The 27,049-nt window shown below is 48.4% G+C and overlaps 2 protein-coding genes across 8 annotated transcripts in view; one reads left to right on the plus strand and one right to left on the minus strand.

Annotated features, from left to right (window-relative positions):
- Positions 1-7,922, plus strand: part of ZMPSTE24 (zinc metallopeptidase STE24) — a 49,145-nt gene extending 41,223 nt beyond the window's left edge. Inside the window, exons 8-10 of the mRNA XM_079113470.1 lie at positions 632-736; positions 3,206-3,349; positions 6,396-7,922. Of these exons, the coding sequence (XP_078969596.1) occupies positions 632-736; positions 3,206-3,349; positions 6,396-6,620 (474 nt within the window). The 3' untranslated portion in view covers positions 6,621-7,922. The remainder of the gene's footprint in view (positions 1-631; positions 737-3,205; positions 3,350-6,395) is intronic.
- Positions 7,923-11,724: 3,802 nt separating this feature from the next.
- Positions 11,725-26,825, minus strand: COL9A2 (collagen type IX alpha 2 chain). Of its 7 annotated transcripts, XM_079113128.1 has the most exons (33): positions 25,728-26,180; positions 25,509-25,600; positions 25,057-25,131; positions 23,843-23,878; positions 23,689-23,751; positions 22,573-22,626; positions 22,416-22,451; positions 22,296-22,319; positions 21,915-21,968; positions 21,520-21,573; positions 21,363-21,410; positions 21,111-21,167; positions 20,981-21,034; positions 20,595-20,648; positions 20,040-20,093; positions 19,895-19,948; positions 19,733-19,786; positions 18,541-18,594; positions 18,071-18,124; positions 17,839-17,892; positions 16,878-16,922; positions 16,479-16,532; positions 16,140-16,193; positions 15,846-15,899; positions 15,695-15,766; positions 15,421-15,456; positions 15,267-15,311; positions 15,147-15,179; positions 14,852-14,998; positions 14,546-14,600; positions 13,803-13,991; positions 12,884-12,961; positions 11,725-12,491 (listed from the first exon to the last, which is right to left on the minus strand). In XM_079113128.1, exons 1-33 carry the CDS (start codon positions 25,774-25,776, stop codon positions 12,292-12,294), a joined length of 2,136 nt encoding a protein of 711 aa, XP_078969254.1. In that variant the 5' UTR covers positions 25,777-26,180; the 3' UTR covers positions 11,725-12,291. The 7 variants fall into 7 exon arrangements, with proteins under 7 accessions (XP_078969254.1, XP_078969255.1, XP_078969256.1 ...); XM_079113129.1 differs by lacking the exons at positions 25,509-25,600; positions 25,728-26,180 and adding an exon at positions 26,352-26,825; XM_079113130.1 differs by lacking the exon at positions 25,509-25,600 and having other exon boundaries at positions 25,728-26,177.
- Between the last annotated feature and the right edge of the window lie 224 nt (positions 26,826-27,049).

Genomic DNA, 27,049 nt, shown 5'->3' on the forward strand with positions numbered 1-27,049 from the left:
AGCTCCTCACTGGAGCAGTGGTTCAGGGAATGTTTTGTTAAGCAAATGAACTCTTTTGCACAGAAGTCTGATTTTTTTGTTTCTTATGGTGCTAGGAATTGAACCCAGGGCCTTGTGAATGCTCAGCAAGTGCTCTATCACTGAGCTACATACATCTCAAGCTCCTGCTTGTTTACATATTATTTAGTTTGGGTTTTTTGTTTGTTTTGTACTGGGGATTTAACCAACCGGTACTTTACCACTGAGTCCTTTATTTTTTATTTATTTATTTATTTTTTTTTTTTTTTTGGGTGCAGATTCTTGCTGAGTTGCTTAGACCCTAACTAAGTGAGGCTGGCCTTGAACTTGAGATCCTCCTCTCAGTTTTCCCAGTCTCTGGGATAACAGGTGTGCAGCACTGTGTCCCTGATTGTTTCTTTTTCTTTTTCTTTTTTTTTTTTTTTTTTCTGTGCTGGGGATTGAACCCAGGGCCTGGTGCTTGCAAGGCAAGCACTCTACCAACTGAGCTACTTATCCCCAGCCCTCCTGATTGTTTCTTTAAGTTAGAATTTATGAAGGGAGATTACTTTTAAAAGTTACAAACATTTTGAAGGTTGTTGATAATTTATTATCCTTTTATCTTTCTATTCAGAATAAGAAACAAGGATGTAAAAATGAAGAGGTACTTGCTGTACTAGGCCATGAATTGGGGCACTGGAAGTTGGGACACACAGTCAAAAATATCATTATTAGCCAGGTAAGTTTGGAATAACAATGGTTTTTTATAGCATGAGTGTCAAGAGGTTAAGGCACAAGAGGTCCTGTAGTAGAATGGTTAAGGCAGACTTCATAGCCAGGATCCCTGGCTTCCCATCACAGCTCTTGGATTTAACTACCTATGTGACCTCAGGCAAATTCCTTAACTTCTCTCTGCTTCCATGCCTTCATTGAATGATAATACTTCATAGAACTGGTTAAGAGTTAAATGAATAATATGTATAAGGAGTTTGGAGTAGTACCTGAAACATGGTAAGTACTTCATAAATGTTAATTGTTGTCACCATCATTATCACCTCCAGAGTTGCTCAGATTTAAGGGCTGTAAAGATATGAAGAAATAAATCTAAATAAGTCGGATATTAAAATGCTTTTTATAAAACTTTTTTTCTCATGTTAAAGTAATTATGTATTCACTGAAAATTGTAGAAAAAAATAAAACAATTTCAACAAATCTCATTGCACGGTTTTGAGCATATATAGCCTTAATGTCTTAAGTTCTTAAGTGGATCTCTACCTTTCTGAAAGGTCCCCTGGTTCTAGGGGTTGAATTATATGGGAAGAATAGAGCTCCTGTTCCCATTACTGTTTGTTTTTAGGTAATAAAATAAGTTCTTTAGCTTGAAGCTATATTATATGGATACATGACAATGAGTAAGACATTAAATAAATCTAAACCTAAGTTCTGAGTAAGTATGGTCTAATAAGGAAAATCACTACCCCTTCCATGAAGGAAAGTGTTGCAGTGGAATCAGCTTACCACAGGAGGTGGGCTGGTCCCTGAGGTGTGGTACCTTGTCAGGGCTGGTGCTGATTGCATCTTCTGACAGGGCACCAGGAAGGAGCCAGTTGGGGAAGATCTGTATTGTTGACTAGTACATTGACTCCTTTTTTCTCACCTTGGTTACTGTTGATGAGCCCCTTGATCAAGTCCTCGAATGACTTGAAGAAGGAGGAGCTGACTTCCACAAAGCAGGTTTCTGCTGACCATCAAATCTCCCTACCGCTGGGACTCTTTGTTGAACATTCACATAAATTCAAAGTGTAGTCATAGTCTGGACTAATTTTGGAAGTTTCCAATGTACCTTTTAACCAAATCTCCTTGTTGGCTATTTTCTAGTTTTGTTCCAAATCCCTGATATCCAACCAAACCATTATTTGCCCAAGGCCAATGAATTAATGTGTGTATATACATATCCTCAGCTTAGGTCCTGAGTTAGGCTGCCTGGACCATGAGATATACAACTTAAAGTTCCCCTAATTGAGAGATTTTCCTTTGTCACTTCCTTCCAAGACCACTCCTGAGTGGCACTGTAATGCCACAGCAGTTCACTTCGAGCTGGTACCAGTATATTGTATTGTTATTTGTACAGTAGGCTCCAGTTTTTTCTTCCTTCTAAGTTAAATGACTATAAGGAAACTGATAAGTAAGGATTGATTGAGCGATGGCAGAGTGGCAGGAGTTGGCATCCTTGAGCATGAACACCTACTCCTTAACTTCCTTCTGCTTCCTGACTTGCTTCATTTGCATGCCTGTGTAGACCACTTTCAGTTGATGATAGATGCCTCTGGGCACATCAGTTCTCAGATAGGCAGCTCCACAGGTGTCCTATGGCCAGGTATTCTGTCTCTATAGGGCCAGTAGCAACCCAGAAGTAATCTTTCAAAAGGACAATAATTATTTGATGAAAATGGACACACAGACTGGAAGCCTGGGCATCTTCTCTAGGAGTTTTCTGTTGGAGCTTGTTATGGATCCACAGAGTTATAAGGGCTAAGTGACAGATCTGCTTACACTTCATCCTGGGGTGACTGGCAAGCCGCCACCCATTGTCAGCCCCACTCTAAGTGGCAGCTTCTTGAGTCATCTGGTAAATACTTTGGAGCAGCACACTTAAATAGGTTATGTGTGACCTTCAGTTTACTCATCTGCTGAGGGAAAAGAATGGTATTTATTTTCCAACTTTACTACAAAAGGTTGTATTTTGGTACAGGTATTTGATTTTCTTTTTCTTTTCTTTTTTTTCCCTGACCTCCAACTCCTTAGTACAGTTCCTGTAGTCCTGTAGAGAAATCCAGGGAAGCCTGTTGCTTTGGAGCCTCCACACTAAGGTTGGGTAGGAGCCTTGTGTCTGATTGTGGTCTTCTAGAACAACACCAAAATCCATTTTAGCTCTTTAACTTTGTACAGAAAGAAAGAATTCCATTTGCTGTTGACTACTTCAGACCCTTAATTATAAGAGGCTCAACTCAAACCTACACCTGAAGAAAACTATGCAGTTTAAATATTTGGGGAAATTTTTATTTTCCTTTTGAGAATAAAATAGAAACTATAAAACTTCCTAAATAACTTTTGCTTAATCACACTAACATCTTTCTTAAAATCACACCAATATGGCACAGTGAAATCAGCCTAAAAATAACTTAAAATTTTATGTCCTCCTTTCTAGATGAATTCTTTCCTGTGTTTTTTCTTGTTTGCTGTATTAATTGGTCGAAAGGAGCTTTTTGCTGCATTTGGTTTTTATGACTGCCAACCCACTTTAATTGGACTATTGATCATCTTCCAGTTTATTTTTTCACCTTACAATGAGGTAACGTATAATCTTTAAAATTATCTCAGATATACCCTTGCTTGTTTCAAATCTAGAACCCTTAGGGTAGTATTAAAACAAAACTGAGTTTCAACAAATAGATGAAATAATCTTTTAGTGACTTGATTGGCCAATACGAGAAAGTAGTAGAAAAAGCTAAACCATATAAATAAATGTTTGTGTACTTAAGGGGTAGGGGATAAAGAATTAGACTTTAACAGTGAAAACATTGATATAATATGTACCTCAGAAACAGTAGATGTAGATCAACTATTGGAAAACCATATATTTACCAGTACATAGATGAAAATCTTCTCTGTGAGGGGACTGAAAAATAAAAATTGAGTGTACGTATGACTAGATTAAGGGAGGTTATATGACAGTGTTCCTCTGATTTTGTACTGTAAACTCCTGCTTCAAAATAGCCTTAGGGTTCCACTCAGGACCTTCTAAGTCAAAACTGGTGAAGTCGAAGAACCACTACTCTGTGATAGTTGAAGAATCACTGCTGTGATGGGGGATTCCATATGGTTGATAAGACGTAGGTTAATGAGACCATGTAACAAATCTGACAACGGCACCATTTCATATTTGGCAGGGCTTCCAACCTAAGCCAAGAACTACTTAGGATCTCGTACCTCCATTCTAAAGAATTCTTTCTTCAGGTTGTATAGTAAAGGTTTTAAGGCAAGCTAAATGAATCCTATTTCTCCACTTACAAAGTGGCTGTGTAGGGCTGGGCATATGGCTCAGTTGATAGAGTGCTTGCCTTGTAAGCATAAGGCCCTGGGTTCAATCCCCAGCACTGCCAAAAAAGTGGATGTGTAGGACTAGGGATGTAGCTCAGTGGTAGAGCTCATGCATAAAGTCCTGGGTTTTATCCCTACTACCACAGAAACAAAAAAATTAAAAAAGTGTGTGATGGGGTTACCAGGAAAGAAACATGGAGAGGAATAGATCATACTGTAAAGCATTGTCAACATAAACTATCTGTTTTATAATAACATTATCATTTGTCTCCCCACATCACCCCAATTGAACCCAGGAGCACTCTACCACTGAGCTACTTCCCCAGCCCTTTTTTTTTTTTTTTTTCTTATTTTTGCGGTGCTGGGAATTGAACCCGGGGACTTATGCTTGCAAGGCAAGGACTCTACCAACTGAGCTATCTCCCCAGCCCCCAGCCCCAGCCCTTTTTGTTTTTTATTTTGAGACAGATTCTTGCTAAGTTGCTGAAGCTGACTTTGAACTTGTGGTCCTTAGCCTCCCAGATTGCTGGGATTACAGTTGTGAGCTAATGTACCAGGCTTTCTCTCTTCTCTCACGATTCAGGAATGCCTTAAGGACACTGAGCTGTGTGTACTAAATGAACCCAGATTGCTCTACTTTTTAGCAGTTGTACTTTTTTTATGTGGTACTGGGGATTGAACTCAGGGCCTCGTATGCTAGGCAAGTGCTCTACCACTGAGATACATTCCCAGCCCTTTTTATTTTTAATTGATACAAAGTTTCACTGAATTGCCCAACCTGGCCTTGAACTTGAGATTCTCCTGCCTCAGCATCCCAAATTGCTGGGATTATAGGTGTGTGTCACCATACCTGGCTTCAGAATATTTGAGTTGTATTTATGTCATTCAACTTGTAATACTTCAGTATGCAAAGAAAAATTTCCCTCAGAATTTGTATTTTCAAATGGAGTTTTTCCCTTCATAATGCTCTTCAGAACTTGTATACTTATTCTGGCAATATTTCCATAACTTAGAACCCTAATAGAAAATTCAATTTTGAGATCGTTGTCAGGATGTGACAGTTTTTTAGAATAATATCAGTGAAGAGTGTCATTATCCTTTAAAAGTAGATAAGTGAACCAAGTGTGGTGGTGCATACCTGTAATCCCAGCAACTGGATAGGCTAACACAGGAAGCTTGCAAGTTAGAGGCCAATGTCAGCAATTTAGCAAGGCCCTAAGCTAACTTAGTGAGACCTTGTCTCAAAATTTTAAAAAAATGAAAAGGGCTGGGGAGGTAGCACAGTGGTTAAGTGCCCCTGGATTCAGTCTCCCATGCAATCAATCAGTTAATCAAGATAAGTGATCAAGATTTTTTTTTTTTTTTTTTTTTTTTTTTTGGGGTGCTGGGGATTGAACCCAGGGCCTTGTGCTTGCAAGGCAAAGACTCTACCGACTGAGCTATCGCCCCAGCCCCAAGAATATTTTTTTTTTAATAAGAAAAAAAAAAAAAATCAGGGGCTGGGGTTGTGGCTCTGTGGTAGAACACTTGCCTAGCATGTGTGAGATACTGAGGTTGATTCTCAGCAGCACATATAAAATAAATAAATAATAAATAAAATAAAGGTTAATTTAAAAATTTTTAAAAATAAAATAAAGGTCTGTTGGGCTGGGGAGATAGCTCAGCTGGTAGAGTGCTTGACCCTGAGTTCGATCCCCAGTACTGTAAAAAATAAATAAATAAATAAATAAATAAATAAATAAATAAATAAATAAATAAATAAATAAAAATAAAGGTCTGTCAACATCTAAAAAAAAAAAAAAAAGTGGGAGTGAGGGGGTGGGTATTCCAAATACAAATTACCATGACTTAAGTCGGCCTCTGAAAGGTGGTGCGCTCTGACTTTGGAGTCACCAGGAAGTTCAGCACTACACCTTTGAATTGTGTCACCTCCTGCAGTTTGTCTAACCTTCAAGGAGCTTCACTTCTTCAACTGTATAGCAGAAGTAAGAGATTTCTGGAAAATGTGTAGTAAGGTGTCTATTTCAGTTCCTAGCACATGGCAGCTTCTCAAAAACTGCTGTTTTTTAGTAAGAATAACATTCTGTGGATATGAGCTTGTGTCTGGTCCGTTTGCTTGGTGGGGAAAGACACAATTTATAATAATTTCCCCCTATAGGTTCCCAAAATACCAGTGCTGTTTCATTTGACGTGCTGTTTCTCTTACCATAAGCCAAGCTTCAGCTACAGTCAGCTCAGGAAACCTTCTGTGGCAACAGAGAAGCAGGGCGGCTAAAACCTTTCCTTTCCTTTTTCAGGTTCTTTCTTTTTGTCTAACAGTCCTAAGTCGCAGATTTGAGTTTCAAGCTGATGCATTTGCCAAGAAACTTGGGAAAGCTAAAGACTTATATTCTGCTTTGATCAAACTAAACAAAGATAACTTGGGATTCCCTGTTTCTGACTGGTTGTTTTCAATGTGGCATTATTCTCATCCTCCACTACTAGAGAGACTTCAAGCTTTGAGAAGTACAAAACAAGACTGAGATGCTCAGGGTCTATGACTGAAGACATTTCTGATTATTTCTGTCCTGGCAGCATGTTCCAGCTCTTGATGTTTTTAAACCTTTTTTTTTTTTTTAAGAAAAATGATTAAGTACAGAAAATCCCAGATTTAAAAACATTTAATATGTCATTTCAAAAATGATTTTAATAATCCATTTCTTAAAGGAAACACTGGATAAAATTTTGAGGCTTAATATTTTAAAAGGCATAGTTTTATCTTCGACATCTGATTTACCATCAGTTTGTAAAATTATTTAAGAAAATACAGAACTTGTTTTTATTTATATACTTAAGTGGAATCTGCCTACAAGGTATGAGGGGCATTTAAAAGAGGGAACACTAGCTTTGAGTTCTTTCTGCAAGGCAGAAATCATTGTGCTCATGCTTAAGTTGAAACTTGTTTTTACCTTCATGCTGTTATAATTCAACCTGGCCAATCAGTGTTTTAAATAAGAAAGAATGATAATAGTTGATAAGGCTAGTGTTATTTAAATGAAAGTTGTTAGAAATGTACTCTGTGGTTCTACCAAATTTCAAATTTCTGTTCCCTCTCTTGGTGCACACTGATCAGGAATTTCTAATAGTGTTTTGAAATTAGAAATTATGTATAGGATGTTTTAAATCATTGAATTTTGTTTTTGTTTTTTAAGAAAATCTCAGTTTTTATCTTTCCTTCCACTGGTGGGTGTGGTAGGGTACACTAGTTTTTTCTCATTTGTTCATTCAGTCTCTTGTAGTTAGTAAACAGTGCATCCTTCCACATAGCAGAAATTGAACAGGTTTTGCAATGTTAAAAGTGGCAGAACATGGAAAAAAGAAGAAGTGACATCTTAAGAGATATAATGGTGACATACTGATGATTCTCTTACGATATTATAGGAAAAATATAGTTTTCTATCTTTCAAGGACAGAAGAGTTTCCATTTTTATTTTTGTAAATTTTATCTGTAATCATAAGTACTATTTAATTAGGACTGATTCCAATTTTGAAAATTATAGTTCTTGTTACACAGGTAGTGTTTACCATCAAAACAAATGTCTTGAATGATTTCCAATTTTAAAAGCTGTAGTTTGTCTGCTTCAAATCTCTGTCCACTTTTGAATGAGAACTTATTTTGTGCCTAACGTTCCCACTCACTGATAATGTTTACCTTCTGGGCATTTACTCCAAAGTGGGTTCGACTGTGTACCTTTGGTCATAAAGTCATTTGCTTAGCTGACATTTAAATGATGTCTTCTTCACATGGAAATATAATAAAAATAAAAATCTAGTTTAGTACTGCATTATTATTTTCCTATGGCTAAAGCAGAGCTGTCCTGTGTTTTTTATCCAGCATCCTTTTCCTGTGACTTCATGCTCTCAGAACTGCCTTTCCTCCCCTCTGTGCCTTTAAATATAAATTTCAGTTCTGCACAAGTGAAAAATTAAAAATTGCCGATGCAGATTTATATACCTTGTCTTTAATTTGACGCAGCTTGCATGTCATGTGTTACTCAGAAGTGTTTGTTGCCTTAGGGGAGTGGGGTGCTAGTGTATGTCGAGTGTATGAAGGTAGAGCCCTAATGCTGAATGGTGTCAGCAGCATTACCCATACCTCACACAGTTCTCTTCATGGTTTCCTCCTGCTCTTCCACTATAGACCATCTCCAGTTCTTGCCAATGTTTCCTCAAAGTTTTATTTGTAATAATATCTTCACCATTTTGTAATATCAGATTTTCCTGGACCTGCTTGGACTGCCTTGGTTGCCTCTTTGATCTTCCTTACATATGGCAACAGTAATTAGTATTTTAATATGTGATTGACTGAGTCACTCACAGTATATGGATGCCGAGGCATAAGTAGAGCCAAAATGAGACTGAGTGATGGGTTCCTGAGATACTGACCAGAGTGGCACTTTGCACCCCAAGATCTGGCAGATGAACAGGGAGTAGAATCGTGTAGGTCAAAGCCTGGAATAAAATGGCATGTACCCAGTAAAATTCATCTTTGAATTCAAGGTAGAGCTTGTGTTGTGTGTATATACTGCCTTTATCTGGGTTGACCCTTTGCTGAGGTCTGAGAGCTTGCTAGTAAATTCTGCCTGTTTGGGATAGGTTGGGCATGTAGCTCAGTAGGAGAGTGCTTGCCTAGCATGTGCAAGGTCCTGGGTTTAATTCCCTGCACTGCAAAAACAAAAACAAATCATAACGATGTGAGCAAGTAACAAAAGCACTTGTATGTCAGGATGAGTGTAGTTTGGTGGGATGGGATTGCAATATCAGACATGCCCAGGAAATCCTAGGCTCTTATTATCCAGGGTGGTTTTCAGGGAGGAGGATTTCCTAAAAAGTTGAAGTAGAGATGAATAGGAATATACCCCCACCTGTTCTAAAAACATGAAACCAGGACTGCTTACACCTGGTAAGCAGGTAACTGCTCTATCTTTGGGTCAGAGCTACCCTGTGACTGTCTAGATGATGGTTAATCACAGATAAGATATAGTAGTCCCCCCCATGCATGATTTTGCTTTCTGACCATGTTGAAAAAATATTATTTGTCCTCTTTCAAGAGAGACTGTATTCCCCTAATTTTATTACAGCATATTATAATTCTTTTATCATTAGTTATTGTTAATCCTCCTATTGTGCTTAATTTATAAGCTAAACATTGTCATAGGTATGTATGTGTAAAAAGCAGTGTAATAGGGTTCAGTGATTGGTGAGCCAAGCAGGTATCTGGGGCATCTTAGGAAGAGGTAACCTCAAGTATAAAGGCTTTGTGGTGGGAGCCCAAGAGGCCAGTCTGCTGTGTGCTGGAGGGAAGGAGTAAGCGGTACAGTCATGAGCGGGGACAAATGTAGTAGGCCATTGCAAGAACTCAGGCTCTTGCTGTGGTGGGAAGTTGTTCAAAGTAAGAAGTGACATGCTCTGACTTGATTAAACAGGGTCACTCTGGCTTCTATGATAGGAGCGAAGGTAGAAGCAGGGGACTAGTGGGTAGGGTTTCCCAGTGCTTCCAGCAAGAAGTCCTGGTATAGACCAAAGTGGTGTTCAGGGAGGTGGGCCAGGCTGTGTCCTGGATTTGGCAGTGAGCCTCTGGAAGGGACTGAACTGTCTTGCTGCAGTGTCACTCTCCCTGTCTCCTGGGAAGAGAATCCAGGAGCACTCTATCACCAAGATATATCCTTAGGCCTTTTTTCATTTTATTTTGGAGACAGGGTCTTGCTAAGTTGCCTAGACAGGCCTTGAACTTGTTGCAGTAGATTTTCTGTCTCCCAAGACTCGGTTATAGAGGGCCTGGTCCCTATTCTTGGTAGTAGAAAGAGTAACTGGGCCACTTGGCCACTTGAACACACCTCAGCCACCCACAGGCTGAGATCAAGTCCCTTCCTTTCTGGTTTGATGATTGGTGGGGTCTTACTCCTTTGAGCAACCTGAGCATATTATCCATTTATTTCATAAATATTTTATTGGGCTTACTGTGTGCTGGAGAATAACAGTAAATGGGAGATCAAAATTCCTGCCTTCATAGAGTTCATAGTCTAGTGTTTTATGTTGAGTAGAAGAAATGCTCAGAAGAAATAATCAAGCCCAGGAAGGGGACCTGGAGGCCTGAAGCAAGGTGGCTGGCAGTGATAGTATTTGGGGGACAGTATTCCAACAGCAGGCATAGCATGGCATGGAATGTCTGAGGAGTAGCACAGGGGCTGGCATGGCTAGAGTGGAATGGACCAGGGTGTGAGCATCAGGATGAGGCCAGAGAGGCATGTGGGAGACTTGTAGATCACATTAAATGAGCTGAGTGAAATTCACCCACCAAAAAGTCTCATAAAGGGTACTGGCCACTGGTCCTTAGGAATTAGTCCCCTTTCAGTCCTGTTAAATGCTTGAGTTATAAGAAATGAGGTGAAACTCTGCTTGAGATTGTGAATCATCACCTTCTCTGTGGTAATTGAAACCCTCCAGTGCTGGAAAGTCACAGAGAGGGACTAGAAAAGGGTCTGCAAATAAGGAAACCTCAAGGGGTAGGTGTGTTCTCTAAGCCAAAGGTTTCAGGCACCAAGACCAAGTGTGTGGCCCAGGTTTATAGTGCTGAGAGCCTCAGGGCCAGGGCAGCTTTCATCCTCTCCCCTCCCTCCACTGGGCCCTCAGTTCTCTGTATTCTAAGAGATCCCTGGCAGGCATTTATCAGGGGACATCTGTGGGACCTGGGATGCTGTAACAGAATTTGCCAAGCACTAAGAGCAAAGCTACCTCAGTGGCCCTTGGTGCTACCCCACCTTGGCCTTCCTAGCTGTCCCTGGGATGGAGTAAGGGAGTTCAGCTGTCACTATCATGAGTGGTGAGGAAAGGAGGGATGAGGATGAGGTGTGGGAGGGCCTCAGTAGATGTTTGAACCTCAGGCTGGAATCCAGCTTCTCCAAAGGGCTAGGGTTGGCAGAGTGCTTCCTTTGTAGGCAACAGATGCTCAAATCAATACTGGGGCAAAGAAATTGGTTGCTCCTTGAATTGGTTGCTCCTTCCTTCTGAAGAAGCTCCTGGCTGGCTTAGAGAGCCACGGACTAGTCTCCTCCAGACTTTGATCATTCAGGCCCACATCTTGTTTTTCTAACTTAAAAGCCCCTGGAAGGCATCAACCAGATCTTCTATCTTCCACTCTAAGCTCCTACCCTAGGGCTGCACATATTAGGCACCAAAACTCCCAGAGGACCTCCTGGGTGCCAGGCCATGGACACTGGGTGTGCTAGGCTTGAATAAACATGACATGACAAAAGCTCAGAAGGGATTTACCCAAAAGCCCAAAGCCACACAGACCATTATCTGCACCCCCTTCCCTAGCTCTTCCCCACAGATGTTCCTTATACAGGCCATGCTGTCCCCAAGATCACAATTCAGGATGTGCCACATATCTCCACTCCCCTTTCAATCCCCTGGCCACTCTGCCCAGGCTGTAAAGGCTCAGCAACAACCTCCATCCCCATCCACAAGAAATTGAGCCCATGTCTAGGGATATAGCCTAAAGAGTGCTTGCCTAGCCTGGGTTTGATCCTCAGCACTGCAAAAGAAAAAGAAAAAAGAAAGAAAAATTGAGCCCAACAACTCATGTCCTGGTTTGTAACCAAGTTGGGGGCTTTTATTTACAGAAAGACCATGGTAGATCCTGGGAGAAGGAGGTAGGAGAGAGTAATGCCAAAAGAAAAGGGAGATGGATGTTTAAATACTCAGATGAGAGGCAGGAAGGACGTGGGGCTGGCTTAAGGATGGCCACCTCAGAGAAGTCACTCTGAGCAGTCACCCAGTGAGTCCATAGAGTTGAGACTGGGATCAGGAACCAAGAGAGACCTCAGCCAACCTGTCCCAAGGACAAGATGGCCAGTGGAGAATGGAACAGATAAAGGAGACATTTGGTAACATCCAAGTGGTGCTCCAGAAGGAAAGCCACCCTGTCCATCCTGTTCCCTTTGGAGGGTCCGCTTTCCAGTGACAGTTGGCCTGTCAGCTACCTTTTCACTCCGATGCCCTCCCCTCCTTTTCCCCATGTTTTAGAATTTCTGTACTTAGGACCACTGAGTCCCAGACAGAAGGTCCTGGGAAAGTTAGTTTCCTGGGCTGGGGTGCATGTCCACTCAAAGGGGACCCAGGATGCCTGTGGGCTGTATTCTGTCCTGCTGTTCATGGGCCTTTGATGGACCCTGGCTCTGTGAGTCGGGCTGAGGCATAGGCTGAAGCCCCCAGGCAGGCTGCAGGCTCACAGAAGCCTGGCAACCCCACAGGGCCTGGCAGCCCAGGTCGGCCTGCCTCTCCTGGAGCCCCTGGGGATCCTCTGTCTCCATCCTTGCCATTGATTGCCTGACCAGGCCGGCCAGGGAGTCCTATAAAAGAGAGTCAAGACATTAGGGCCTTCTCCTGACTCAGCCCAAGAAATCTTAAAGTGGGGAAATATTTCAGATGGGAAAATGAGGCCAGGGATGCCATAGGAGGAAGGGGCTCTTCCCCAGACAGATTCTGGGAATATCCACTATGCCCGATTCCCAGTCAGAGAATCTTGGGAGCACATGCCTGTCCTTCCCCTTCATAAATTAACTACATCTCAGGGAGTCCTCAGAGTCCCCGCTTCCAGTTCCCAGCCAGCCCCCAACCCAGAGACTCCTAGGTGCTCCAAGTTGGCTGAGTGTGAAGCCTCCATGGAAGAGACCCAGGTGTCTGTAAGTCATTAATCCCCAAGTTCAGGAACAACTATAGCCAAGCAGGGCCAAGTTCTTACCTGGGATCCCTGGGGGCCCAGGCATCCCAGGGTGCCCACGTCCCACTTCTCCTTGGTCACCCTTCTCTCCACGCTTTCCTGCAGACAAAAAGGGGGATCTTAGTTTTTCAGAATTTGGAAATTTTTTTTCCCACCTGGTTTGCTATTTAATTCATGTTTTACATACAGCAATTATTCCAGTTTTGTGCTAGTTCAAAATAGGGGAAAGCTGTAAATGACCACTGAGGGCTGGTTAAATAAAGAGAGGTCCAGATAAAAGATGGAAGACTATGCATCTGATAAAGTTAATTACAGGAAAACATACAAAAACAATACCTCACATTACCAAGCAGTACACTATGTACAATGTACCAAGCAGTAGACTAAGAATAACTACATAAATCACCTCTAAAGGTAATCCCCACTAAACACTATGAGGTTGGTACTATTTTTTTTTTATTGTTTTTAGATGTCGATAGACCTTTATTTTATTCATTTATTTATATGCGGTGCTGAGAATCAAACCCAGTGCCTCACACATGCTAGGCAAGCACTCTACCACTGAGCACAACCCAAGCCCAGGTTGGTAGTATTAACATGTCCATCTCACAAATGATAAATTTAAGCCCCAGGGAAATTAATGGGTAACTTGTTTGGGGGCCACAGTGAGAAAGTAGCAGAGTCTGGATTCTGAGTCTACCTCTAGAGACATGGAAAGATGATGTTTTGGGGGTTACCAGTAAGTAAATTAAATAATCCTCCCAAACCTATAAAACAGTGCATTGGTTTCCATCAATGTGCTTTGGGGGAAGAGCCCAGGAGTGCCTTCTCCACAGTCTGGCTGAGGTGGGGGTGGGGAACAAGAGACTGAACTTCAGCCAGCCTTGGCCAAATTCCTACTGCCTATCCTGCACTCCCTTCAGAGAGCAGCAGCACTCACCCTTGGGCCCAGTGTTGCCAATCTGACCCACGGCTCCCACGACGCCAGGAATGCCCCGAGGTCCAGGGTGCCCATGTGGTCCCTGCTTGCCTGGGTATCCAGGGGGGCCAGGAGGTCCTGGGGGACCCACCATCCCAACTGCTCCAAGGGCTTCCCGCTTTGCACTCACAGCCACCTCTGCCAGTTGCTCTGGAGGAAGAGAGGGAAGAGAGGTCTGTGAGATGGGTATCAACTCAGAGACACTAGGGAAGGCAAAGCATCCTGAAGGTCCCTGGCCTCTATCTACAGATTAAAAAGTCCCACGCTTAAGTTCCCTTTTCTTGCCGGGTGTAATGGCCTACCCCTGTAATCCTAGCAGCTCAGGAGGCTGAGACAGGAGGATCGAGAGTTTAGAGCCAGCCTCAGCAAAAGCAAGGAGCTAAGTAACTCGGTAAGGCCCTGTCTGTAAATAAAATACAAAATAGGAGTGGGAATGTGGCTCAGTGGGCGAATGCCCCTGAGTTCAATCTCTGGTACCCACCCATCCCCCTCATCCCTCTCCCCCCTCCCCACCCAAAAAGGTTCCCTTTTCTTTAGGCCCTGTCCAGAGTAATATATCCAGGTTCCTACAGCTCCTTGGAGGCCGAGCTGGAATGAGCACTTGGGACTCCAGAACCTCTGGCAAGGAAGGCCATGTGGAGACGCTCCAGAAGGGTGTCCAAGCCCTGAAATGGGCTATGAGGAGGGGTTCCGCCTCCTCTTACCTTGCATCATCTTAAGCACCACATCTACGATGTGCTGGTCACTGGCAGCTCGGCCCTGAAAGCAGAGAAGGCCTTTCAGGAAGAAGCCCCTGGCTGCCAGGATGCCACTCCTGCGCCCTCTGACCCCCTCCAATCCTGTTATCTCCCAGGAAGGAGTTTAGCTTCTGACTGAAACCCCTCCTGCTTCACGTGTCACGCCCATACTCTATGAACCAGCCTCAGGAAAGCACTCCCAGACTGGGGAATTAAGTGGCACCCCCAAAGAGATCTCGCTAGCAGAACCCCTCTGCCCTCGGGCCAACTTACCGCCACGCCCTGCCTCCCTGGCTGTCCTGGCACGCCTCGGTCTCCAGCCTGTCCTCGAGGGCCAGGCAGCCCCGGGTAACCCTGCACCCCTGGGGCGCCAGCATCCCCGCTGGGGCCAGGGTAGCCCGGCTCTCCGCGGACTCCTTGCTGCGGGGGTGGGGAAGAGGCAGCGCCGGGTGAGACGGCGCCAGGCCGGGCGTGTCAGCGGGGAGGGGCGGGGAGGGGCGGGAGGAGGAGGCCCCAGGCCCAGGCCCAGGGACGTGAGGTGACCGCGGGAACGGAGGGTGTGACTCACCTGTCCTTTGGGCCCCGGCTCGCCAGACTCGCCCTGCCGGTACAGGGAGCACGATCACCAAACGGTGGGGACTCCGGGACGCAGCCCTCACTCCCCGCCCGCCCCGCACCACCCACTCACCTTCTCTCCTTTCTCTCCCGGGAGGCCGGCCACCCCCGGGTCGCCCTGCAAAGAGAGAATAAGAGGTGGGGCGGGCCGCCAAGTCTAGGCGTAGACGACCCGACGTTCCAAGCTCTAGACCCCAGGAGGACCTAAAGGGGGCGCTGGGACTCACCACTCCGCCGCGGGGCCCGGCCTTCCCTGCAGAGCCCTGGAGAAAGTGAGAGAGCGGCTTGAGTTTCCCCTCCGGGGAGGGAGGGGCCACAGGGTCCCTCCAGGATCGCCGCACACCCCTCTTTCCAGCTCCACCCCAACCCCAGACCCAAGTCCTGGGGCCCGCTGTTGGAGCGCTCAGGATCTAACTGAGCGCCACCTGCCACCTGCCACCTGCCCCCTCCCCCAGTTTGGGGGCTGCTTTCCCAGGAATTTTCCAGTCCCGTTTGGCGCACCTTATCTCCCTTGATGCCTGGCAAGCCTTGGGGCCCTGGAATTCCGGGGGGTCCCTGCTCCCCCTTGGGACCCTGAGGAGAAAAGAAATGAGAGAAATAAAATGAGGTGCCCACATATGCCCAGGCAACCCCCTTAGTTGGCTGTGCTCACCTGTCGTCCTTGGGGACCTGGCTGACCTACTGGCCCCCTCTCACCCTGGTCACCCTGAAATGGAAAGGAAGGTCATGCCCTGGCTCTCAGTAGGGATAGCCACCCCCTGCCAGGCCCCAGAACTTGGCAGGGTCAGCTGTCCTCCATTCCTGCTGTCACCAGCAAGGGGTCCTTTACTCCATTTCACAGACCAGCAAATTGAGGCGTTGCTAGAGAGAGGACCCAGATCCTGGGTCTACCAGTGCCAGATGCTGCAAGTACTCCAGGGAAGGGACCACTGCATCAGACACGTACCTTCTGTCCCATGATGCCCCGGGGACCAATTTCTCCTCGAGGTCCTGGCTCTCCCTGAAGGAAGGAGAAATTGGGGGTACACAGTAGGCCTAGGAGGACCCTCCCTTCTACACCTGGGTCATCCCTCCCCACTCTCAGGTCTCAGCTAATTGGCTTCAGTTAGGGAAATGGGCCCAGAAAGGAGAATGATGGTCAGTGGGTCAGGGCAGACACCCAACTAACCCAGAGTGCTCCTCAAGTTGGGGCTCCACCCCATGACCTCACCTTGGCCCTACTGAATGCAAAGCCCTCAGACCTGGAAGGGCCAAAGGTCCCTGTGTCAGTGGATAGGGCACTTACCTCCTTCCCAGGGGGACCAGAAAATCCAGGGAGACCCTGCTGGCCAGGCTCACCCTGCAGGAAAACAGTTTTCAGGTTACTTTGGGTGACCCAGTTAGCCCTTGGCCTCAGCCCAGTGAACACTGAATACAGTCTGCAATCAAATGAGTGGGGGAGGGGGAAAAGGTGTTGTTGGTCAAGTCCTCTGTGTTTTTTCTGTTTGTTTCTCCTCTAGATTTAAAGCCATGCCATCCTGTCTCCACTAAGGCAAGGCAAGGACAAGGTAGTAGGGGGTGAGGAAGGGGGCTGATTGGAGAGCCTTAGCTGACCTAGCAGTCCTTAAGCCAAGTCCCATTTCCTGCCCTCCAGCTCCCTTGCTCATATGGAACCAATTCTGCTCCCAGTTGGGGGTCACCTTACCTTGTCTCCAGGACCTCCTTTTGTGCCAGGCTGGCCTGGCACACCCTGCAGAGAGAAATAGACATCGGTTTCTACCCTGGCACAATGGAACCACATGCACCTGTTGTTTTGCTTCCCATCCCCAATCCATTTTTCCTCCATCTTGTGGGAGCTGAACAGAAAACCCAGGCGTGGTGTCAAAAACTTGACTATATTTTCCACCCCTGCCCCAAGGCTTGGTGGGAAATGAGTGGGATACAGAGAATGGATTGCCTACCAGGGCCTGTGTCCACGGGGAAAAGATGAGCACCCTTGTGTGCATCTAGGCCCACAGTGACTGCAGGCAGGCACACAAGCCTGCACATGCCCAGATAAGCAGACTTTGGCCAGTCAGAGCCCTGAGCGGGGAGGCAGGTGGGCTTCCATGGACTGGGCTCCAGAAGAAGATATGCAATGAAGATAGGCCTGAGTGGCGGGAAGGCACGGAGAGAGCAGGGAAGGGCATTCCAAGCAGAAGGACCAGCAAAAGCCTAAACGTGTGGAGATAGAAAAGCCACAGCAGTGTTAAGAAGGACAGATGGGCAGTGGCTGATGAAGTTGGAGGGGTAGGCTGAAGTCAGATTATGGCAGCCATAGAAAAGATAAGCTGCAAAGTCAGGGATTGGCATCTGTCCTACTTATCCTTTCCCTGCCACTTAGTGTGTGTATTTAATAGCTGTTTACTGAATGACTTTCCTAAGATTGGAACAACCAAAAAGAAGGCTGGAGCAATTGTTCAAATATTGGCGTTAAGTGCAGCCAGGAACCACAAGAGGTGGTAATGAGGCAGGAGGGGGGTGAGAGAGCAAGAGACCAGGTGTAGATTTCAATCTCATCAGCCACCCATGCCCTCATGGGAAGGTGGGCAATAGAGTGCTTGGCTTCTCTAAAACTGAGAAGAAGCAACTTGCCCATGAATAGTGTGGCTCCACCTGATTCTTACCGCTGAGCCCTGGTGGCCTGGGCTTCCTGGTCGTCCTGCCTGTCCTACATTACCCTGGAGAGACAAGGAAAGCACAAATTAGAGCGGCAGCTAAGAGTCCTTGGCTTCCACCCAGGTGCAGATAGGGAAACCAGAGGCAAGAAGAGATGTGCCTGAGACACTCCAGAAGATCCCAGCTCCCAGGCTCCCAGGATCATGTGAGAGGACTTGAAACCCAGCAGTCCCCTCTTACCTTCATGCCAGGTGTACCTGGGGTCCCATCCTTGCCATCAATGCCTGGGGGGCCCTACACAGGAGGACAGTTCAAGAGAGACTCACAATGGGAAAATGCCTGGAGTCAGACCACCCACACATGACCCTCTGTGACAGTTGGCAGTGTGCAGGTAGGGAATGGGTCTGCCCATCTCAGGAAACCCTACCAGCCACCTGGGGGAGGGAAACTGAAGTGGGAAACTCTATGGTCCCCCTTCATGGGGATGAGTACCCCACATTGCTATAAGGTTCCCACGATCTCTTCTACAGCGCCACCCCTATTTATAGGTGAAGAAACTAAGGCACAAAAAAAGGAGGTACTTCTCAGGTTACAGAGCCAGTCTGCCTGCAGCAGAGTTCAGTCTAGAATTCAGGCTCTTCCTCTAGGGATTTAGACAAACTGACCCAACCCTGTCCACATGGGCCAGGGACTGGGCTTCTGGCACTTACAGTTGCTCCCTTTGGGCCTGTTATCCCCTGGGGTCCTGGAACACCTTGGCTACCCTGGAAAGTCAATAGAGATCAGGTCACATTCAGGATACTGAGCCCCTGCCTGACTGCAAAGAGAGGGGCACAGCTGAAATCAGTGGCCTCTGGGTCCCAGAGTGCCTGTGGCACAATCATCCTTTGTCCCTCTGAAGGAGAGGAACTTAGAACCAGGAGGAGGGTACAGAGGTCAATGCCAAGCAGTTGAGCTGGACTGGGCTAGGCTGGGTAGGAAAAGGGATTATTAGGTGATATTAAAGAAATAATTGTTTGTCAGGTGCAGTGAGGTATGCCTGTGATCCCAGCAATTCAGGAGGCTGAGACAGGAGGATTGCAAGTTCCAACTTAGGGATGCCCTAGGCAACTTAGCAAGACCCTGTCTCAAAATTTTAAAAAAATTAAAAGGGGCTGGGGGTTTAGCTCAGTGGTTAAGCACCCCTGCATTCAATCCCCAGTATGGTGGTGGGGAGGAAGAATAATTGTTTATTTTGTTAGTTGTGATATGATGTGATTATATGAGAAATTTTTTTTTTTTTTTTTTTTTTGAGAGCTATGTTCTGAAGTGCTTAGGGGCGAAATGACACAATTCTAAGGATTTGTTTGAGAACATCAGAGCAAAGCAATAACAAAAGGAAGGAGGGGAAGGGGGATAGATGAAGTCTGTGGCAAATTGTCAATAACTGGAACCCACGAGACTGCCATATGGGATTCATTATAACATACTCTCTACTTTTATGCATATCTTAAAATTTGCATTAAAAATAATAATGAAATAGTTAACTGTACTTTTGTTCAGTTTTTCTATAAACTTAAAACTGCTCAGGAAAGGTCTATTAATTAAAAAAAAGAAGAGTGAGGAGAACCAGCATCCAAATCTCATTAGCCCCATGGCTGATTTGCTGGAATTTCATTGTCTGGCCCCAGTGACCGTGGAACTGAATCCTATGGCTTCTCCTAAAATCTGAATTTAGGCCAACTGGGCTCTTGGCACAGATTGTCTGAACCTCCCAGCCGTCACCCCCACACACAGACACATGCATACACACATACATACACGCAGTTGTGTGCGTATACACACACCAGCCTTGAGGGGAACAGAGTCCAGCCCAGTACTCCCCAGGGGCACTGACTGGACAAGGGATGCCTGAGAACTCACCACATCACCCTTCTCCCCAGCTCGGCCTGGTGGCCCTCTTGGACCTTCCTCACCCTGGCAAGAAGGAACAACAATCTAGGTCACAAAGGTTCAGGGAGAGCAGCACCCACTCTGTAGCCCTAGGAGTTCCAGCCTGGGTGCAGGGGACAGAAGCAGACTTACCGGTGACCCAGCAGCACCAACGGAACCCACCATGCCTTTATACCCACGAGGACCCTGAGGAGAGAAAAGGGTTGAGATCAGTCCTGGCTGGACCCCTGAGGGCTGGCCACAGCAGCTCTTGCAGAACACACCTAGATTTACTTACCATCTCTCCCTTGGGTCCTGCCATGCCTGGGTAGCCCCTGATGCCCTGAGGACCCTGTCAAGACAGAAAAATGATAAGAAGGCAATTGAAAGGCCCGCTTCACGATGTCCTTTTGGACCTCCCAGCCCTTTTCACAATGCTTCTTTGAAGTAGCAGCATAGTCCCTGTCTTACAGATAGGAAATGGAGGCTCAATGATGGAGAGGGACTCATCATGGCCACTTGAAGGACAGTGGCAGAACCCCGACTTCAACCAGGCCTTCCAGCTGACAGCTTTAGTTCCTGTCCCCTAATTCCTGAAAGCCTCAGTCTCCTTCTTCCCACCCAGAGACACTCCCAGCCAGACACATGTCTCTTATAAACTTGAGGCCTTAAGCAGGAGAATGACTCTATCAAGGGCTCCCAGTAAGAAAGAGGCCACTGGAGAGAGGTATTTTCTTTCTTTATTTTCTTTCTTTTCTTTCTTTCTTTGTGTGTGTGTGTGTGTGTGTATGTGTATGTGTGTGAAGCACTCTACAACTGAGCTATATCCCTAGCCCCAAGAGGTGTTTCTTACCGGTGGTCCAGGGATGCCTTGCTCTCCAGAGGCACCCACATCTCCTTTGGGACCCTAAGAACAGGGATGAGCTATCAGACAGGCGGGCAGGTGAAGAGACAAATATACAAACAAGCAAAGATACCAGTCACCTTCCCCATCATAGGCAGACAGGAAGGGCCTTTAAACCATGCAGTTCCATATACAGATGCGAAACTGAGACCACAAAAGGAGAAGGGACTTGCCCAGAGACATACTGGTCTGGAACATAGGCTTCCTGCCTCCCAGCTCAAGGCTCTGTCCCCTGGACCCACAGCAACAGGCGAAAGGATGAAAAAAGGGGACAGGCCACTGTAGGACTGTCTCCATCTAGCCACCATCTCATGACCCTCAGTCCTCAGACTCACCGGCTTCCCCTGTTGGCCAGGATCACCCAGAATCCCACGTTTGCCAGGATGCCCCTGAAGGAAGGAGTGAACTCAGTGTGAGGTCTCTTCCCAATAGCTTGCTTCACCGTCCCAGAACACAGGCTCTTACCTTTACTCCCTGCAGCCCTGGGGGGCCTTTCACACCCGCTGGACAGTTGGTTGGACACTGGAAAGGAAATCCCACAGGACTCTGAGGTCACTTGCCTGGCTCAGGCCAGCTGAGCAGTGCATCTCCATTTTGCCAACTCCCCAGTCTTCCCAGCTCACCTGGCTAAATCTCTGTATCACTGACGCTCCCCACTACCCACAGACCCTATCTCCACAACACCCCCATCAGCCTTGCCCAGACCCCACTTCTCACCAGGAAATCAGCGCTGCCTTCCAGGCCCTGGATGGTTCCTGGACGCCCCTGAGGGGAGATGTATGAAGATGGAGGCTGAGTTGACCCTTTCCTACCCCAAGCCACTTCCCCAGGGGCATGTGACCATGTGGGGAAAGGGGGTTCTGAGGACACTAACCGGTTTCCCAGGGGGCCCTGGGGGCCCTGATGGTCCCTCTGGTCCTGGATCCCCCTGGAAGTAAAAGAGGCCCAAAATCGTACCACCATTCAGTCTTTCCCAGCCCGTCTTCCAGTTCCTGCCACTGCCCTGTCCACCCTGCCCTCCAGGGCGCCTCCTGAGAGTCACTATGTTGGGGAGATCAAGCACATTATTGGGAGGTGGCACCAGCCCTTAGCCTTCCTGAAAGACCTGCAGGGTGAACTCAGCAGGACAGGTTTCTGCCCCAGACCTGGAGGACACCCCGACTCCTGCCATCGCTGGCCAGAGGCAGGCCCAGAAGTGGACCCTGGAGTCCACCCCAGTTTGCCAGCCTGGAGACAGCGGGCAAGAGGCAGAGTGAGGCTGGGACTCACCTTGGGGCCTGGGATTCCAATCTCACCAGGGAGGCCAACAGGTCCTGGTGGTCCCTAGGGCGCAGAGATATGGATGTCCAGGATGCCTTACAGTGTCAGTCCACCCTGGGCAGGAATGTAGGGACAGGCACCCAAAGCCCCTTCTCCACTTTGACTTTTACCAACACCAGAGAGACTGACAGATGGGGTTTGAAGGACAAAAACTTTCAGAGTCAGTGGATAGGCACAGAGTGGGCTAGAAGCATCTCCAAAGACCACCCATTCTGGACCTATCATAGCCTGCTGGCCCTTCCCCATGAGCACTATTCTGCTGGAAGTCCTACTATTGTCCCCTTCTTCCCTGGGAGTCCTGGGGACCCTGATGCATCTCTGAGGACTTACAGGAGGTCCAGCAAAACCAGGGCCCTGGAACAGAAGAAAGGAAAATTGGGTTCATGGCTACCTCCACAGATCCTCCCTACCCACAGAGGGTCCCTCAGAGCCCTTGCATATTGTACTTACTGGCAGGCCAGGGGGGCCTGGGAGCCCAGGTTGGCCCTGGAAGAACAATGGGAGAGGTTTAGAGACTGGAGTGTCCTGGGTCCCTGCTCCTTTCTACTACAGCCCCTCCCAAACTCCAGCCCTAGATTGCCCACTGAGTCCCCAGCAGGCCACTTACCTTGACTCCAGGAGTCCCCATGGAACCAGGCTCTCCTTTGGCTCCAGTTAAACCCTGGGGAAGAAAGAGAAGGTAGGACTAGGTGGGGGCAACATACTCCCTGACCTGGGGACAGGACGGGTTCAGGGAACTCTCCTGACTAGACCCAGTCTTCCTTTCACCAAATCCCATGAAGGCCTGGGGACCTTAACACCTCCTTTCCCCTTTCCCTGGTTTCCAGAGTAACCCTGGGAGTTATGAGAAGAACAATTATCTTCTTTTGAAAGATGAGAAACTAAGGCCCGAAGACTTGTTGGCCTAGGTTTCATGCCTCCCACTTTAGAAGTCTAGAAGACCTAGCCGTGGGCCTGTGCTGCCCATCTACTTGATGTCTGCCCTGGAGACTTTTCTGATTCCGAGTTTTCTCATCTTCAAACTGAGTTAATCATGCTTCTGCCTCTGGGATGGATGTGAGAACCAATGTGTTGGTAGAGGCGATGTGCTTGGTAATCTTTGTCAGGTGTGGACAAGTTGGGAGGGAGGCCTGGGGATTGGTCCCAGCCTTGGTCACATCTCTGAGCTAGCAGGGCAGAAGCAACTCATGGGTGCTCCTCCTTCCTCCCATGCTGATGACTGATCTAAATGTATCCCCCAGTAGATGACTGTCCTTTCCCCGCTGGGTAGCTGGCTGTGTCTAGTAGCCTATAGCTTTGGGAGCCCCTGGGAGCTCTGTGGTATCAACTAAATGATGTTCCTCTCCTGAGTTGAGTCTGAGGCTCTGGAGGGGATGGGGACAGATAAGGGAGGAAAAGGCAGGGCACAAAAGGTCAGCCCTACCTGGTGTACTCAGACTGATCCCTGGAGGCCAGAAATGTGATACTAAGTCCTGATGCTACAGACAAGCAGGAAAACCCTGAACCTCACAGAAAGCGGAGCCCTTCCAGTTGCTAGTGATTCAGTGGTATGAGGTTCTAGTGAGGTCACAAGTCACATGAAGGTGGAGGGGAGACTCACAGCTGGAGATTCTCAATCCTGATGCCCATCTCTGAACAGAAGATGAATGAAGAAGCCAGAAGTGGACTCTGGAAGTTAACAGGCAGAGCCCTAACCTGCCCTGCCCAGTGTTCAGGTACTCACATCAATCCCAGGCTTCCCATCTGGCCCATCTGGCCCAGGTTTGCCAGGCTCTCCCTTGGATCCCTTGAAAATAGAGATGGAGCAAATATTAGCTAGAGGGAAGCAAGAACTGGAAAAATCAAAAGTCAGAAGTCAAAGGGGGAAAAGCACTCACCGGAGGGCCAGCTTTCCCTGGGGGTCCCTTGTCACCCTGAAAGATTCAAGTTGATGAGACAACACTATAACTCATGCTTCCCCAGTGAGCATCCACAGGCCATTGGCTGGCCAGTCCCAAAGGCTCCTCTCCTCAAGCTCCTTTTTTCTATCCTGGGTTCCCTCAGCCTTGCACTTTTAGGGAATATAGCCCCCTTTTCCACCAACATATTCGTAGGTTCACTGAGACCAACCCCAGGCAGCTGGAGAGGGGGATATCCACATGCAGAGGGGTTTAGACCCGCTGCTATTAAGATGCCAGTTATGAGGCCTGCAACTGAGCTGTGGGCTAGAAGGTAGCTGGGAGAGCTGACCCTCTTGGACTTGGGCAACTGTGGGGAGAAAAGGGGCAGGAGTTTTAGAAGAGAGAGGGAGGAGGGAAGTGGGTAGCTGCTGGACTGAGTGAGTTCTGGACTGAGTTGGATAAGAGGCTGGGGCAGGGGCAAAGACCAAGGGGACTAAGAGGGGGTAGATGTTCCCAAGGAGGGAAGGACCTCTTTTACCAGTGACAAAGGACCTTTGGCGGAGACAGTCAGGGCCGGTGGAGTAAGATTCAGCCCCAGAGAGGCCCCCAGGCATTCCTGAGCCTGCAGTAGCCTGGGCCTGGCTGGGGCCCAGCTCCCTGTGTTTGGGGGCGGGGGCACCACGCTGAATAGAAGTCTGTCCGGACGGTAAACATAGAGCTGACCTCCTGGGGGAGCCTCCGGAATGAGGTTTTTAACCCTCACCATGCTAGGCAGGAGAGGGGAACGAGCCCAGCTGACTCTAAATCGCGAAGAGGAAAGGGAATAAATGGGAGTGTCAAGGCTCCCTAGCTATCCTGAAGAAGCATCTAGGTGTGCCAGGGGCGGTGCGAGAGGTTAAGGCGTCTCCTACCCAAAAATAAGAGGAAAGGAAGGGAGAGGGATAAGGACTCGCTGTGAGCTGTGGTCGTCAGATCGAACAGCGCTCCCTTGTCTGCGAGCGGCTATAACGGGCTCCGCATTTCAGAACTGGGTTGAGGTTTCTGCTGAACAAACGGGCTCCTTGTGGTGCGGGCTGGTGCCGCCTACTGGCGACTGGGGATACTACACCTTCAGACACCCGCTCCCTATCCCCACCCTATTTCCATCGCTCATCAAGTTCTTCTTTGTCCGCCGCCTCCCTTCCCCCTTAGGTCCAGAGTTAGAGACTCACGTCGATGCCATCAGATCCAGGCACTCCTGGCGGCCCTGGAGGGCCTGGGGGCCCGGGCTCTCCTGGCGGTCCTCTCTGAAAACACATGCAGGGGTGCAGCCCTCAGTGCAGGGTGTTGGGGGTTCCAAGGGCTGCAAACGACACTGGAAACGATGTTCCAGTGCCATACCTTTCCCGGAAGAGAGCTTGCTCTTCAGGGAGCCGCGAACTCCTGTTTGTTGAGTGCCTACTGCGCACCAGGTACTGTGTACCATTACGTCCATTATTTTATTAAATGCTCAGAACCCGAATGCTGGGCCGCAATTTGAGAGCGAAGAAACAGGCACAGGAAGATGAAAGGTTTATGAGCGATTCCTTCCCCTGTAACATGTCCTAGCGCTGTCGTAGTGGAGAACAGATGGGGATGCTAACGGCTCAAGTAAATCACAGATGATACACAAAGTAGTGCCTACCGGACTGTGGTCCTCAATGAATGGTAGCTCGTATTGTTCTTTTTGGGCGAGCAACAGGTATAGGAGGTGGGTTGGCACCTCCTTCTCTCCCCCTGGTGCGGGTAAAACCCGATGGGAAAGTGGAGGAGATACAGAGAAAGGAGACTAAAGGGAGGGGAAGGATGTACTCTCTTCCCACTCGGAGCACCCTGCTCTTTCTTCCTGGGATGTTCCTCTTACCCGGCAAGCCCTGATTCAGGCAGGGGTCCCACTCATGCCAGATGCCCATGTCCTCCCCAGGTGGGGAAGTGCCAGGCTGGCGCACCGCTGGAGAGCTGCGACCCGTGCCGGCACCAGACAGGGCGTGGACTCTATCCTACCCGTGCAGGGGTCGCGTGAGGTGCCCGCACACCCTAGCCGACACTAGGAAGCGAAGACCCGCGCTGGCGGGTCTCAGAGGCCTCAGTCCCGCGACAGCGGCGTCTGGCTGGAGCCGGCGCCCCCTGGGAGGCGGCGGGGGTGGAGGCTCTGCAGCCGGGTGAATGGGCAGCATTGTCTTCCCCGCCACCTGGGCTCCCTCCGCTGCCAGGACCGGGCGCCAGTTCCTGCCCTACGCTGCCTGTCCCGGGCAGGGCCGAGCATCTCGGGTCAGGGGCCCTCAGGCTCCCCGGCTCATCACCTCCTTTCGTGGTGCGGCGATGCGGACGGTGTATGCACGCGTAGAGGGCCTGCGCCGCTGTCCCCTCGGGCGGAGCGGCGTCAGTGGAGGGTGGGAGACAGGCAGAGCCCTTCATCAAACTCCCAGATCCTGAACCCTGAACCTCGCACCCGGGACCCTGGCACCGGAGCCACCGCGGGACTTACGATCTGAGCCAGGACGAGCCCGAGCACCTGTAGGAGAATAAGGAGGCCGCGGGGGGCGGCCGCGGCTGCCATGGCGGGCGGCGGGTTCTGGAGGACGGGTACCGTACCGGCTCCACGCACGCACTGGAGGCGAAGGCTGCTCTCCGACCGGCGGGTCCACCTCCTGACAGTGCAGCGAGGCGGGGCGGGGTCTGGCGGGGTCTGTCACCTGAGAACACCAGAGGAGGGAGGCAGGCGCCCTCCGCCCAGCTCCGCCCCGCTCCAGTCAGGTCCCGGGGCCCACCCGCCGTTCTCCTGGCCCCAGCCTGCCAGAACCCCCGGGATGGAGACATGATCCCCTTTCTCTGGGAGGAGGCAGAGAGGGTTGCTGGGAGACCCCTCCAGCCTGGCCTTCTGGGCCCAGCGTTTCCCCCGACCCCCGAACCCGCAGCCCTTCATTTCCTCCACATCCCCAGCTGCCTCTGCTTGTGAGCACCGTCCTGGCCCAGTCCTCTCTCCTCCAGGACCCAGGCTTAGAGGCCTCGGGTTCTGCAGACCTTGCCACAGGGTCTGAGCAGCCTCCACTCATCTTGCTGCTCTACCAGGGGCTCCTTTCCACGGACAATCAAGCCTCTTATTAAAACATACAAAGTCCTTCCCGGATCAGCCATCTGGTGAATTACTCCATATCCCTCTTTCTTCCCCCTTGCTTCACTGCC

The sequence above is a fragment of the Sciurus vulgaris genome (genome assembly GCF_902686455.1).
Source record: "Sciurus vulgaris genome assembly, chromosome: 1".
Classification (NCBI taxonomy): Eukaryota; Metazoa; Chordata; class Mammalia; order Rodentia; family Sciuridae; genus Sciurus; species Sciurus vulgaris.